At 41.8% G+C, this 15937-nt stretch overlaps 2 protein-coding genes across 2 annotated transcripts; both read left to right on the top strand.

Annotated features, from left to right (window-relative positions):
- On the top strand, positions 1–1575 carry LOC306973876 (UDP-glucuronosyltransferase 2A3-like; the record flags this gene model as incomplete). Its single annotated transcript, XM_079570948.1, has 1 exon — positions 1–1575. One exon carries the CDS (start codon positions 1–3, stop codon positions 1573–1575), a length of 1575 nt encoding a protein of 524 aa, XP_079427074.1.
- Positions 1576–7489: 5914 nt separating this feature from the next.
- LOC306973868 (UDP-glucuronosyltransferase 2A3-like) lies at positions 7490–9065 on the top strand (the record flags this gene model as incomplete). The annotated part of the gene is made up of 1 exon (XM_079570931.1): positions 7490–9065. Exon 1 carries the CDS (start codon positions 7491–7493, stop codon positions 9063–9065), a length of 1575 nt encoding a protein of 524 aa, XP_079427057.1. The 5' UTR covers position 7490.
- Positions 9066–15937: the final 6872 nt, after the last annotated feature.

Below are 15937 nucleotides of genomic sequence, written 5' to 3'. Positions count from 1 at the left end.
ATGCATCTGCTGCTGGTGGCTCTGTTCTGCTGCGCCCCTGTGTTCGGGGGGAAGGTGCTGGTGTTTCCTCTGGACGGGTCCCACTGGGTGAACATGCGGGTTGTCCTCGAGGAGCTGCACTCTCGGGGTCATGAGGTCACTGTGCTGAGGCCCTCTGATGCCTGGTACATCAAGGCCCAGTCTCCCTTCTACAAATCCATCACACTCAACTCTTCATCAGGATTCAGCGAGGAAGAGTTAAATTCTTTCACCGCTCATATGGTGCAACTGCGTCGCCAAGAAACCACAGTTTGGACACGGATTGCTTTGGAATACCACAATCTTGTAACATTCTATGAGATGAATAAACACATGGCTGAAATGATTGAACAAATGTTTGAGAATAAGACTTTAATGCAGGATTTGAAGGACTCTAACTATGACCTGGTTTTGACGGATCCTGCAGTCGCAACTGGCGTTCTCCTCGCTCACAGGTTAGAGCTCCCTCTGGTGTTGAACGTGAGGTGGACAGTCCAAGGAGAGGGACATTTTGCGATTGCTCCGTCTCCTCTTTCCTACATCCCGATCCCCTCTGAATTCCCGTGCGAACTCACAGATAAAATGACCTTCATACAGCGAGTCACGAACGTGTTGATTTATTCCTACACACGATTTCAGATCTGGTATGCGACTGATCCAGTTTACAAACCGTTGGTTCACAAATACTTTGGTCCTGACGTGCACTACATGGAGCTGTTCCAGGCGGCCGACATTTGGCTGATGAGAAACGACTTCACGTTTGAATTCCCGCGGCCCACGATGCCAAACGTGGTTTACATGTCAGGCTTCCAGTGCAAACCCTCCAGACCTCTGTCCAAAGAGCTGGAGCAGTTTGTGCAGAGTTCAGGGGAGCATGGGGTTATCGTCATGACTTTAGGGACACTGGTGGCCCAACTGCCTGAAGACATCACTGAGGAGATCGCTGCTGCTTTTGCACAAGTCCCTCAGAAAGTCATCTGGAGACACTCGGGCAAACAGCCCTCCACTTTAGGCAACAACACTCTGCTGGTGGACTGGCTCCCTCAGAACGACCTTCTGGGACATCCACAAACCAAGCTTTTTGTAGCTCACGGAGGAACCAACGGGCTTCAGGAAGCCATTTACCACGGCGTTCCTCTGTTGGGTTTGCCACTGATGTTCGACCAAATGGACAACTTCTTTCGGATGGAGGTGCGTGGAGTGGCCAAAGTGCTGGAGATCTCCACAGTGAACAGAGAGGTGTTTCTCCAGGCGCTGCAGGAGCTGCTGTACCAGCCCAAACATAGAGAGAATATGAAGCATCTGTCAGAGCTGCACAGAGACCAGCCCATGAAGCCCATGGACAAAGCCATGTTCTGGATAGAGTTCGTCATGAGACACAGAGGAGCCAAACATCTGATAACAGAGTCCTACAAACTGTCCAAGATTCAGTATTACTGCATTGACGTGGTGGTGTTTCTGCTCACGTTAGCTGCACTGAGTCTGTTCATGTTCATGAAGACACTCACAGTCCTGTGGACAACCCTGTCCTCACACCTCAAAACCAAACAGGAATAAACCCTTGGACCTAATGCTGCTCCAGGCTTAAAAAAGACTTTAAAGCGAAAAAGCGAGGAATACCAAATTAAAGATGTCAGGTTATTTTACAGCTTTAATAAATTTGATGTAATGTGCTGAATAAAAACTTAAAATAACAAGTAGGCAAAAGCAACACAACAAAGTTTGGAAGAAAATGCCATTTAATAACCCTGAGGTCAAATCTCCTTGCTGGACCAACCAAAATCCAAGCTTTGATCACCACTAACTAATGCTAACACCCCAACAAAATAGGTTGGACTTTGTTACTTACAAAGTGCCAGTCAGCATTATTTTTTGCTTATAAGTAGTAATGTTAATTGTGACGATTTTTGTCTGGTTGAGTGCCGATCTGGCGATCGTCAACACATGAAGTAAATAGTAAATACAAGAACAAAAATATGTATTTTTTTCTTTCTTTTTCAGAAGTTAGTTAAGGCGGGAGCCCGGTGTTGCTTAAGCGGACGCCTAAACAGGAAAGCACTGCGGGAAACCGTGATTTGTTTTATGTGAAGCAATGTCGTTCCATAACCATCATATTCTAATGTTTAACTGTGCTTAGACTTTTAATGTTAAATTTATCCAAAGGACTGATCTTTCCCCTCCTAAAAAGCACAAAGACAAATTTATTTGGAGCCAATCCACTCATTGTCTATCCACAGGAGCCAATCAGCTTCAAAGGCTGAGCCAGACCGGGCTCAAACTGAAAACCCTTGTTCTTGAGTTCCAAAAAAAGGTTCAGAACTTTGAGCAAACAGCAAACAAAGACTTTTGGACTCTGCTTTCATTTGCTGCAACAAACCGTACCTGCAGAACCTGCCTTTTGAATGGATTAATTGCCACTTCTGGACCTAAACCCTGAACTGAATGGTCCCTGCCTACAGACGCAAACGGATCGGCCCCTTTCAACCTACGCCGGGCCCTTCCAGCTGTTACCACCTCAGTGTAAGCTCCAAAACCAGTTCTGAGAATGTTTGGCATCTTTTAGAGGTTAAAGTAAATATCCATTCAGAAACTCACAGGGGAAACGTCTTCCTTTCTCTGCATTACAGGAGACATTTGTGGAAATCTTATCCACACCTTAAAAAGCAATGTCATATATGAACTGAACTTAATCATTTGTCAAATCTGATTTGTAATTTTATGCCATGTGTGCTTTTGAGCTGTTAATAAATGAACACACTTATGAATACATTAAGTTTCGGGTTTCAACAGATTTTATCCTGAAGTAGAAAATAGTCACTTAAATTGTTTCCGAAAGCTCGCTTCAGAGTTATGAAGGAACAAGGCAGTAGTTAGTCAGTTAATAACATTTGTATCATTCAGATGTGATTTTCTGCATTTTAGATCATAAATGATATTTTCAGCTAGTCTATTTTCTGGTGTTAAAGGATTTATTTTCTGGGCCCCTTCATATTGGGACCTCTCAGCAAATGCCCAATTAGCCCCTTCATTGTTACGGCCCTGCCAAAAGGTTAAATTAAACTGCAAGTGCATATCTGAGGACAGTCAGTCACATGAAGGTCAGAAACACGTTTAAAACATTCTCTTCACTTAAGTCAATGTTGATGTTTGACTCATGTTTAATTTTGTCATTTATTAATTTGATATTAATCCATCAAAATGTCATATTTAAACTTACCCTGATATCACTTTTAAAAAACATTTATATTAGGGGTTGTTTGGAGTGTTTGTCATTCTGATTCTTATTACCAACAAAAAGCAAGCAGCATATCATTTAGCATGTTTGATTAAACTTTGAATTTTGAAAGATTTTTCAGTTTAATAGCTATCAGAGTCACATTAAGACAGATATATAAATTAAAACAGCATTGTTTTCAAGAAAAAAAGCAATAAAACTCTATGCTAAATTGTGTGTATACCATATGCATGATGAGCACACACAGGACTTTGCACAATACTTTTTGTCAGACTCAACAGGGAACACAAAAAAATACATAATTGTGCTCCCAAATTTGATGTGATGATGAAGCCTATGTAAATGCGAGAGTGCTGCATTAGAAACAAAACAAGCTAAATTACTCTGCTGCTAGTCCACTTTTGCTTGTGACTTGTTTTGCACATGAGCAAACAGTTGGTAAATGATTCCCATAAGGGTGATTTTACGCTCTCCATGGAGCTGCCTTCACCAGATCAATGGTATATTCTCACTTGTTGCAAATGACATGCTGTATTTGATCCAGCAGAGTTCTCAAATATCTGCTACTACATGTCTGATCATGACAAACTCCCGTCGTATGAAAACTATGCTTGCAGACTCCCTCCTCACCAGCCGACAGCTCTAACTGGACACTTTACATGCACAGAACATTAGACTGTGTTTTCACTCGCTCTGCATCGTCTCTCGTTTTGTCACCACGCCGCTTGGCCATGCTTGTTGTTAGCTGTGGACGCGGAGAAAGCTGCTACAACACATGCAAGGGGAAGAGGGGGCGGGGCAGACGCCGGACCAACCAATAGTGCAAGAGGACCACTCTCGCATACACACACATGCACTAGCAGCAGAGGAGCGGCAGACACACACATACATGAAAATAAAGCGATATATTTGGGTTGAGCGTGAGATGTGAGGGCTGTGGTGTGAGAGCGTGTGAAGGCACTCAAATGTGTGTGTCTCACGGCGAAAGCGTGAGAGTTGACAGCCCTGCCGTCTCCCCTGATCAGGGAGTTAAGGTTATGTTTAGGGTCAAGGGTCAGGGTTATGATTTGGGTTAGGAACAGCAAATGCGATGCATGTTGTGTTTCACTCACACAGATCTTACACTTAGTTTTAGTAACTAGAAGATCTTGGCTTTCAAATGAGGTCTCACGAGGCGCGGACTGGCCATATGTCCGTTCTGGAAGAGCACAGAGGGGCCACTGGCCATAGGGCCACCAGTCCCGCCTCAACCGAGCTTTACCCAAATCTAAAAGCTAAAAAGAAAAGCATCAAAATAGCGAGAAAAAGAGGATGAAAACAAAACAAAAATGTGCTGGAAAAGGCGACAACAAAGATAATGAAAAAAACAACAAAAATATGACAAAAATGTGGCGACGTGACGAAAAGTTTCCGTCACTTTTGTAGGTCTTAACTTTCAAATGAGGCGTTACATTGTTGCTCTCCAGTCGAGAAGCTTTTAGATTTGGGTAAAGCCCAGTATAAAATAAAATATGAATCTAAAAGGAATTCCGTGGAGTATGGTGTGCCACAAGGTTCAATTTTGGGACCATTATTATTTATTATTTATATTAATGATTTTGCTTCTGTTTCTACGACCACCTTTCCAGTTCTTTTTGCTGATGATACCAATAAAAAAAATAATAATAATAAAAAGTCAAGCTGGGGAAAATGCACTCGGATAAGGCGGGTGGTCAGAGGTTAAAATATGTATTTGTGGAAGTCACAATTACGCTAATTTGGTCCAGGCTGGTCAGAGTCCAGGGTTGTTTTTCAGTCCCAGTCCGCCCCTGGGTCTCACACTGGCACTTAGGCTGTAAGCTGTCTTGTCAATACGCTTTGAGAATTGGATATTTGGATATTCATAATTACTAACCCTAACTCTAATCCTAAACTGGCAGAAAATAGGTTAATATAATGTTTTTAAGCCAAAAAACTCATATTATCTCAGACATGACACTGTTTTATGTGTCGCTGTGACCTGTGCTCCACTTCCTCGTGTCACTTATCAGAATCCCTCTCTGCACAGGGAGCAGAGGGGCCATAAACGCACCGCACCTTCTCCACGTACATATGCACGAGTGTTACTTCAGACCTTCTTCAGTCCTACTTCGGACCGTCCTCAGTCCTGGTGCGCTCCGTGACTCCACAGAGACCACGCACTGTGAGTACAATAATATGAGTAGAATGTCCTATTAGCTGCATTTTTATGTCAACTGCAGTAAAAGTTTAGAAGATGATAAGTTTTGAATCATTTTTTGCAAGAACCTTAATTCAGTTATGGTTCATTTGAACATAACTGTGAGCATAATAAACACAAATCAATCACCGTTATAACACATTTATCCTGGAAAATCAGGTTCCTTCAGTGTCATTCAGTCCAACAAAATTCAAGGCACAATTTAAACAATAATCACTTGACTTTCTTTAAGAGACGCGTCATGAGGGTGACATCATTGTAATACCCTGGAGAACATTAGATTAGATGGGCACAGGTTTCACATTTGCCCAGTTTCACATTTGTCACAAAGAGTGCAAATGGCACAAATGTGGATGTCATTCTGTCAAAGATGAAATCTATTTAAAAAAAAATAATAATAATTGTCATTCCACACTGTAAATGAACTATTCTTATGAAAGCCAGCATTAATGCCTGTGTTGCTGGTACATTTCATAGAGTTTGGCATTTTGACTCTCTTGTATCTTTCATTGTCATTTGGTAAAACACAGAATGTCATATGGTCTAACAGTAAATATTTCAGGGAAACGCATGAAAAAAAAAAAAAAACTCACCAAAGCACAAATAATAAAGAAGTAATCTAATATATTCTGAAGTTTTACCTAATTTTATTTTTTGGTTTTTTTTTGAGTCACCAGCATTGACCAGTGAGGGTGGATTAGGTAAAAAAAAAAATCAAATAATTTAGTATTTGGGTTAAAAAGAGGGAAAATCTGAAATTAGGTCTAGCTTATTTATGGCTTATTTATATTTATTTATGGCGAGTGTTTTCGCTTCGTGGTCGAAGGTAAATGTATATCGAGAGATGGAGAGGTGAGGAGAGCATTTCCTGGATATGTAGGACTTCAATTAGGAGCCATTCTGCTTCTGGCTTTAAAATCGATATAAAAAAGAGCCAGTATTTTGAACGGCTTGTTGAAACACACGGATCTCCAAGGCTCAGCTCCCAATAAAGAACCATAAATCCCATCACTAGTTATTGGTATTTTACCTCCATTGACTTCCATTCCATTGACTCTTTTTGATCATTCTGCCACGAGACTAAGATCATCCATTCTTGGTTATTTGTGCTTTGTTTCTGTTCAAAGGATTTGAGATTTTATAGTTCAAACTGAAATGGGAGCATTTGCTCTAAAATAGGCATGTGCAAAGAAGGATATAATTCCCAGTGCTCTTCTATGGGGTGTATGATAGACTAAAGCAGGGGTCCTCAGACTTTTTTCTCTGGGGGGGCCACATTATTGTTCCTGACTTTGATGGGGGGCCGGACCAGGTCGGCTATAACATAGAATTGTATGACTCAGAGCAAAATGCCTCATTGTGAAGTATCGATGACTCGCCTGCACAGTCGTCCCCACGACTATATCCACAAGATCAACACTTGATTCAGGCACATATTTGTTTCACTGTAGTGGTTTGCAAAAATAGTCATCAAGTCTTCACACTTTGTTTTAATATCCATTTATTTTTGTTTTCAAATAAAACATCATTATGTAATGTGACCAAAGTAATAACTTCTTACACTTGTATTGTGCTGTATAAGCTTGTATAAGTTTCTCAAAGTACTGTAGTCATTATTCATTCTCTCCACACTCTGTGGTGGTTAAGCTTCATTTACCACGTGGCTATAATGTGTTTATATTCTGATCTCTTATGTAAGTGCCCTCTGCTGGACACCTGGAATTATTTTTTATTTATTCAAATTGCCCCCTAGTGGCTGGAATGAGTAAACTGGTTATTTAGTTAAAATATCCTAACTCCGCACAGGAATGGGCGAGAGACTTTTTTTTTTGACATACTCAGGGATTTGTGCTCTACGTGGGGGGCCGGTTAAATCATCTCGCGGGCCAGATTTGGTCCACGGGCCGTAGTTTGAGGACCCCTGGACTAAAGCAATGTCATGATGTTTCGGTCCTGGTGTGTGGGGAATGTACTGGCCTCTCTGCTGTTTCTGACCAGTTTCTCTCTCTCAGGTTCAGGATGCATCTGCTGCTGTTGGCTCTGCTCTGCTGCGCCCCTGTGTTCGGGGGGAAGGTGCTGGTGTTTCCTCTGGACGGGTCCCACTGGGTGAACATGCGGGTTGTCCTCGAGGAGCTGCACTCTCGGGGTCATGAGGTCACTGTGCTGAGGCCCTCTGACGCCTGGTACATCAAGGCCCAGTCTCCCTTCTACAAATCCATCACACTCAACTCTTCATCAGGATTCAGCGAGGAAGAGTTAAATTCGTTCACCGCTCATATGGTGCAACTGCGTCGCCAAGAAACCACAGTTTGGACACGGATTGCTTTGGAATACCACAATCTTGTAACGTTCTATGAGATGAATAAGGTAATGGGTGAAATGGTTGAACAAATGTTTGAGAATCAGACTTTAATGCAGGATTTGAAGGATTCTAACTATGACCTGGTTTTGACGGATCCTGCAGTCGCAACTGGCGTTCTTCTCGCTCACAGGTTAGAGCTCCCTCTGGTGTTGAACGTGAGGTGGACCATTCAAGGAGAGGCACATTTTGCGATTGCTCCGTCTCCTCTTTCCTACATCCCAGTCCCCACTGAATTCCCGTGCGAACTCACAGATAAAATGAGCTTCATGCAGCGAGTCAAGAACGTGTTGATTTATTCCTTCACACGGTTTCAGAACTGGTATGTGAACGACCCAGTTTACGAACCGTTGGTTCACAAATACTTTGGTCCTGACGTGCACTACATGGAGCTGTTCCAGGCGGCCGACATTTGGCTGATGAGAAACGACTTCACGTTTGAATTCCCGCGGCCTACGATGCCAAACGTGGTTTACATGTCAGGCTTCCAGTGCAAACCCTCCAGACCTCTGTCCAAAGAGCTGGAGCAGTTTGTGCAGAGTTCAGGGGAGCATGGGGTTATCGTCATGACTTTAGGGACACTGGTGGCCCAACTGCCTGAAGACATCACTGAGGAGATCGCTGCTGCTTTTGCACAAGTCCCTCAGAAAGTCATCTGGAGACACTCGGGCAAACAGCCCTCCACTTTAGGCAACAACACTCTGCTGGTGGACTGGCTCCCTCAGAACGACCTTCTGGGACATCCACAAACCAAGCTTTTTGTAGCTCACGGAGGAACCAACGGGCTTCAGGAAGCCATTTACCACGGCGTTCCTCTGTTGGGTTTGCCGCTGATGTTTGACCAAATGGATAACTTCTTTCGGATGGAGGTGCGTGGAGTGGCCAAAGTGCTGGACATCTCCACAGTGAACAGAGAGGTGTTTCTCCAGGCGCTGCAGGAGCTGCTGCACCAGCCCAAACATAGAGAGAATATGAAGCGTCTGTCAGAGCTGCACAGAGACCAGCCCATGAAGCCCATGGACAAAGCCATGTTCTGGATAGAGTTCGTCATGAGACACAGAGGAGCCAAACATCTGATAACAGAGTCCTACAAACTGTCCAAGATTCAGTATTACTGCATTGACGTGGTGGTGTTTCTGCTCACGTTAGCTGCACTGAGTCTGTTCATGTTCATGAAGACACTCACAGTCCTGTGGACAGCCCTGTCCTCACGCCTCAAAACCAAACAGGAATAAACTCTATGGCCCTAATGCTGCTCCAGTCTTAGTTCGTCAGAAGGGTGTGATATTATGGAAACAGTCATGAAGTCAATAATATTTACTGTACAACACTGTGAAAACTCACTGTAAAAACAGGATGTAATTTACAGATAAATGTAGTTTTTCCCGACTGAAGAAGAATATAAAACCTTTAATAAATAGTTTTTTTCAGTCCTTACTTTGACCATGGTTCTGTTTTTTCTGACTAAAATGTTTGGACTGCGCTGCTGTTGTGAATAAACAAAGGCAGGTTCACCTTCAGAGCGTTGTGTAAGAGCGCTGTCATTAAGCGTGTCTTCCACCTCCCTCTCCACTCTCACTCTCATGTGTTCAGTTCTGTCCTCGCAGCGCTGAGTCGAGCAGCTGTCAGACATCAGACCCAACAGCGCACACCGTAAGTTCAGCTCCGCTACATTTCAAACTTCAGGACACTTTTCAGAGAACAGGGTTTTCTGTGTAAACTTTAGCCGCTCAAGTCCCGGTTTAGTCCTTGTTTAGTGCTGGGGAAGTGGGAGACTCTTTCTCTCAGCCCGGTGTTTTGTAACACGCATGGCATAGTGATTCCAGATGTGGTGGGGGCTTTCTTTTCAAGAAAACAAATGGAACTTCCCTGAAAATCTGTGGCTTTTCTGCTACTAGTCCTGAGATTGCTCTCGCTTTGAAACATTCCCTCCTGAATCTTGAATACAGACGGTACAATTCTCTCAGCTTAAGCCATAACAGTGATAGCAGGAATAGTAAAGTTCTCTCTGCACAGCCTCAGTGCTGAAACGTACAGCATTGAAATCTTATTTCAAGTAAATTAAGAGAAGATTTATTTATATTATATTTATATTTGCTTTAACATTGGGACATTTAATGCTCTTCTGCCTGGTCAATGCCGTACAGTGACTGTCTACAAGTGTTCAGTTATAAAAATGTGAACTATAGAAATGAATTATTTTATTGAATTGAATTATTAATTAAATTATTAATCAAATGAATGTGGTAAGGTTGCCGTACCTCAGTGAACAGTTCAAAGGTCAAAGTTCCCCATGTGGACCACACATAACCATACACTGACACACGTGACCAGGCCCATGAGTTCATCAGAGTCCAGTGCTCTGGGTTCAGCTCCGATGGCCTTTAAACAGATCGATTTACTCTCATGCATGAGTAGTGCACACATGCACACACACATACTATCCCCATACAAATGAATATGGAAGCCAAGCACAATACTAAACTAGAGCAAGGTACGGCATGGCATTTACACAATGTCAGTGGATTCTTTATCATTAGCATCTAAGTAAAAGGTGAACCTCTTAACCCCCAGCTAAACCAAGCACATTTTTACCAGTTCGGCATTACCCAAATCTGAAAGCTTCTTTAATTAACCTCTTACCACCCGCCTGAACCAAATGCATTCTGTCCTCTTTGGCCATTATATAGGTCTGTGTAACACCTCATTTGAAAGCTAAGACCCACAAAACTGATCTTTTTCCTCGCGTTGTTGCTGTGTTGTGTAACCTTTTTTTTTTTTTTTTTGGGTCACATTTTTGTAATTTTTTTGGTTGAGTTTTTGTCACATTTTTGTTGAATTTTTGTCACTTTTTGTTGAATTTTTGCCATTTAAAAAAAAAAAAATTGTCACATTTTTGGTTGAGTTTTTGTCACTTTTTGGTTGAGTTTTTGTCACATTTTGTAGAATTTTTGTCACATTTTTGTTAAATTTTTTTTCACTTTTTTGTTGAATTTTTTGTTGAATTTTAGTCACATTTTTGTTGATTTTTTGTCATTTTTTTGTCGCGTTTACATCCTTGTTTTCTTCTCATTTTTTGTGGCTGTTTTGGTGTTTTTTCCCCAAGAATCTTTTTGATTAGGGTGAAGCCAAACTGGAGAAAATGTGATCCGTTCAGGTGGGAGTTAAGAGGTTAAAAAATAATCAAAACCCAACAAAACGTGACAACACAGCAAAAACAAAAACAAAATACAAAAAACAACAATAAAGGCAATAAAAAGTGATGGAAAAAGCAACAAAAAAGCGAAACAAAAAAAACGTGACGAAAAAGCGTGGCATCAGCACAAGGAAAAAGCTCTCCAGTCAAGAAACTTTTAGATTTGGGTAAAGCTGAAGAAAATATGCTTGGTTAAAGTGGAGGTTATGAGGTTAACTGAATTTGAGTTACACATGGGGCACAATTTAAACCTCCGCTAATCAAAGGTTTTGCAGCCCTGACCACCCATCTCTGGCCCTTCACCCCATGTGAGTAAAATGTCAAATGGTCTTCACCTCCGTAGCTGAATTCTATCCAGGCTTTAACCGAAATGTGGTCCATGGTTGACCATGATTTGCGATTATTGGTGGCTAATGCTAATGTCTATAGGCTTTAAATCTAAATTTATGGGGAAATTGTGACGTGGCCTTAACAGTCTTTACTGAATAAGTTCATGGAAAATGTCAGTTACAGTTTTGCCTTAAATTGACCACTTTTTTTTTGCTTAAAAGTTTCTCGTTTTGTCCAATTCTCTGTCCTCTGTTGGATGTAATGTTTGCAAATCCAACTTAAGAAATTAATTGATTTTTACTCCGCGAACATAACATTTATAATGAATGTGGGTTATTAGCCGGTCACTGAAGGCTGATCTCAGAGCGAGTCATTCTCCGCAGCTATTACGAGGATCTCAGCCAGGCTCAACGACACAACATCAGCACAGAATCACAACACAACAGGACTAACCCGGAAACACTTTTCCGTGGAAGTAAACACCGATATGCGGCCAACCCGCGGACATACGGCGCGGCTAGAATTTTCAATATTGTTTACTAGTTAACAGAGCCCATGTGCTCCTACGATGATGAGAAACCGCCCCTACTCCCCTCCCTTATTGAAAAAGCAGCTCACAGAGCCTTGGATTTGCCTTCGAAATAGTGATTTTGATCAATTCAACATTGATTACAGCAAGGCAAAAAAACACGGACATTTTTTTTCACCCGCGGAATAGCTTTAAAAACCGCCCAATTCCGCGGTTTAACAGCGGACCTGGCAACCCTGACGAGCTCAACTGTTTATGGAAACAGCTGCGGTGGAGTTGCTCACACCTGGGCCCCCCAACTGAAACTTTTATGTTTGACTTTACTAAAAAACGCCTGAAAATTATGAATAGCCTTAACCGTTTTCAATAGAAATGTAAAGCTCATATGTTATTAACAGTAGCTAACCTAGCTGCTCACTCTCCTCTACAAACATTATCAAACGTTTTGTTTTCGCCAAAAACGTTGAAATTAAACAAAATCCATCTCATACGTTCCTGTCAGTCACTAATTACGCCTTTATCTGATTCAGCTGTGTCATGCGTTGCTATGGCGATGCCATAGCGGAGTGATATCCCAGTGATTTAACTACCGGACTACGTGTGCGGTTATACCAAAATAATGCACCAGCCAATCAGAATCCAGTATTCACCCAGACCATGGTATAAGACCTAATAACTTAGGCACAGACTCATGGATGTGTCCACACTGAGATCAGCTGCTGTCACTTATCACTTTATACACCTACACATCAGTAAATACAATACATCATACCATGTTGTACCTTTTATTTTTGATCTTATTGATTTTAATATTCTTTAAACTATAAGGCTTTAGGGGGCATGCATAAAGTGTTTTAGCTTTATTTTTTTATCTAAATTCTGTGTTATATGTTTTATGTTGCACGTCTGCACCAAGCTGCTCTCAAACAATGGCAATCAAAGCTATTCTGATTCTGATTCATTAGCATCCTGCCGTTAGCATTGGCACACTGTTGCTAGCCACGACGTTTTGGCCGGCGATCAAAAATACAATTGTGGAGGTTAAAAGGAACTCAGCGATTTAGTTCTCCAGGTTCATGCAGCATGTCCATATTCACTGAGGTTTAGTGAAACTCGGGTTTAAACAAACTTGTAGCTCCACAATTTTCATTGCGTTCTCCGTTCACCCGAGGCCTAGAAGTTGTGGGAATCTTCGCTCTTTCCAATGCAACAAACAGAAATCTCTATCACTTGTGCAATGCAATGATTCATCGAAAATTAGCAGACGCGGCTAAAGTTAGCGGCTACACAGTCAGAGATTAGCGTTACCGGCTAACGCAGAGTTTAGCATTATTATAACAGAAGGTTAATCCAATATCTACAGAGAGCTGCCATGCTTTTTCCCCCTTATGATTACAAAGGCTGCACTGGGAGGTAGGGCTGGGCGATATGTCGATGTTTAAGATACATCGATATATTTTTCAATGAGATATGGAATTAGACCATATCGCATATCGTTAGCCACATAGCATAACTGCCCAAGTCATTTTGTATTGTTAAAATGGCAAGAGTGTGTTTCCTATAAAACGTCTTTTTACATGTTTTCCAAAATCAAAACAAAAATGACTTAGGCAGTTATGCTATGTGACTAACGATATATCGATATAGTTCACATTTGCGCTGTAATACTTATTTTATAGACTCTTTTTATTTAAGATGTTTTCTTTTATTTAAATGTCTACCTTATGGAGCTTTGTTATACAGTGTTTATGTTTATTTTATAATGAGTTTTCAATAAAATTACTCGTTTTGACTTTGACATCGGGATATATATCGTATATGGATATTCAACCTAAATATAGCGGGGGGTCGAGGGTCACGAAGAAAAAAACTGCACCGTAAACATTTGTTCTAAATGGTAGTATTATGTTCAAACAGCAAAAAAAATCTGGTAAAATAAATCTAAATCTAAAGAAAGTTTCAAAATGTTTGCTTTGCTACGTATCTTATTTATGCTGAAAACGTGTACATTTACAAGCACACATGTCAAAATGATTTTAGTTCATTTTCATGTTTAGTCATTTGAATCACTGCTGTGCTCCACCTCCTCATGCTACTTATCAGAATCACAGTCTACACAGGGGTCAGAGGCCTGGACCATAAACGCACTTTCCCCTTCTCCACGTGTTTTCAGTACGGACTAGTCCTGCTGCAGACCTGCCTCAGTCCTGCTCCGCTCCCTGACTCCACAGAGACGCCGCACAGTGAGTATGAGCCGCTTGAACCCGGGTTTCTAAAGGGTTGTTCATGCTCCCATTTCATACGTTAATAGATCTGTTCGTTCCAAGCGTAGTTATTGTCTCTGTGGAAACTTCTGATAAGACATGCTGGCCTTTAGGAACATGTTAAAATGGAGCAATAACTACGCACATGTATGTAGCAGAGTGGGAAATTGAGGATCTGATAAATTATATCAAATTAAAATTAAAGCCAGACAACGCCACCTAAGTTTAACTTAGGACCAAAAGCACACAGGTTTGTTGATTGAGGCAGAAGCAGAAATTATATTTAAGTTAACAGTTATTATACCATGGTCTGGGTGAATACTGGATTCTGATTGGCTGGTGCATTATTTTGGTATAACCGCACACGTAGTCCGGTAGTTAAATCACTGGGATGTCACTCCGCTGTGACGTCGCCATAGCAACGCATGACACAGCTGAATCAGATAAAGGCGTAATTAGTGACTGACAGGAACGTGTGAGATGGATTTTGTTTAATTTCAACGTTTCTGGCCAAAACAAAACGTTTGATAAATGTTTGTAGAGGAGAGTGAGCAGCTAGGTTAGCTACTGTTAATAACATATGAGCTTTACATTTCTATTGAAAACGGTTAAGGCTATTCATCATTTTCAGGCGTTTTTTAGTAAAGTCAAACATAAAAGTTTCAGTTGGGGGGGCCCAGGTGTGAGCGACTCCACCGCAGCTGTTTCCATAAACAGTTGAGCTCGTCAGGGTTGCCAGGTCCGCGGTTAAACCGCGGAATTGGGCGGTTTTTGGGCCATTCCGCCGGTGAAAAAAACTGTCCGCGGTTTTTTGCCTTGCTGTAATCAATGTTGAATTGATCAAAATCACTAACCTGGCTAACGCCAGGCTGCTGTGTGCGCTCGAATTATTTCGAACTGCACAACAGCCTGGGGACCATGGCCCAAATTTTCCGGTGGATTTGGGAACCAATCACAGAGCGAGGAGGGACGGCAAGACGATGACGCGCTATTCATGTACGGAAGCTTGTTTATTTACGGATAAAAATAAAAATAAAGTTTATTTACGGATCCAACATGACAGCAGCAGACACAATGGTATTTTTCGATCAAGCTTTAGACTTTGTTCTAAATAATTTAGCTCAAAAGTTTACAGCGGGTACGCCATACGTCATCTCATACGATGATACGATTGGCTGTGGCTACGTGCAGACGCATGAAAGACTTTTTTTTTCTTTTTCGTATCGCCCAATAAACGACTATGGGCGATCGTAAACCACACCTCTCCTACGAGAAAATGAATTGGTGGTCCCCAGACTAAATATCACTTGTGATTTTAGTCTGGTGTTAGCCAGGCTACAAAATCACTATTTCGAAGGCAAATCCAAGGCTCTGTGAGCTGCTTTTTCAATAAGGGAGGGGAGTAGGGGCTGTTTCTCATCATCGTAGGAGCACATGGGCTCTGTTAACTAGTAAACAATATTGAAAATTCTAGCCGCGCCGTATGTCCGCGGGTTTTCCGCGGTTTTCAGATATTTTTGGGCGGGTTTGGCTGCCCATACCTGGCAACCCTGGAGCTGGTTGAGCTAGCTAGCTAGCTTCAGGTTAAACAGCGTAAAAGTGAAATAACTCCTGCCCACGAGTGCCGCATATCGGTGTTTACTTCCAGGGAAAAGTGTTTCCGGGTTAGTCCTGTTGTGTTGTGATTCTGTGCTGATGTTGTGTCGTTGAGCCTGACTGAGATCCTCGTAATAGCTGCGGAGAATGACTCGCTCTGAGACGAGCCTTCAGTGACCGGCTAATAATCCA

This window comes from Gobius niger (assembly GCF_951799975.1).
Source record: "Gobius niger genome assembly, chromosome: 1".
Taxonomy (NCBI): domain Eukaryota; kingdom Metazoa; phylum Chordata; class Actinopteri; order Gobiiformes; family Gobiidae; genus Gobius; species Gobius niger.
The sequence above is the reverse complement of the archived record's forward strand: the minus strand, read 5'-3'. Positions and strand labels throughout refer to the sequence as shown.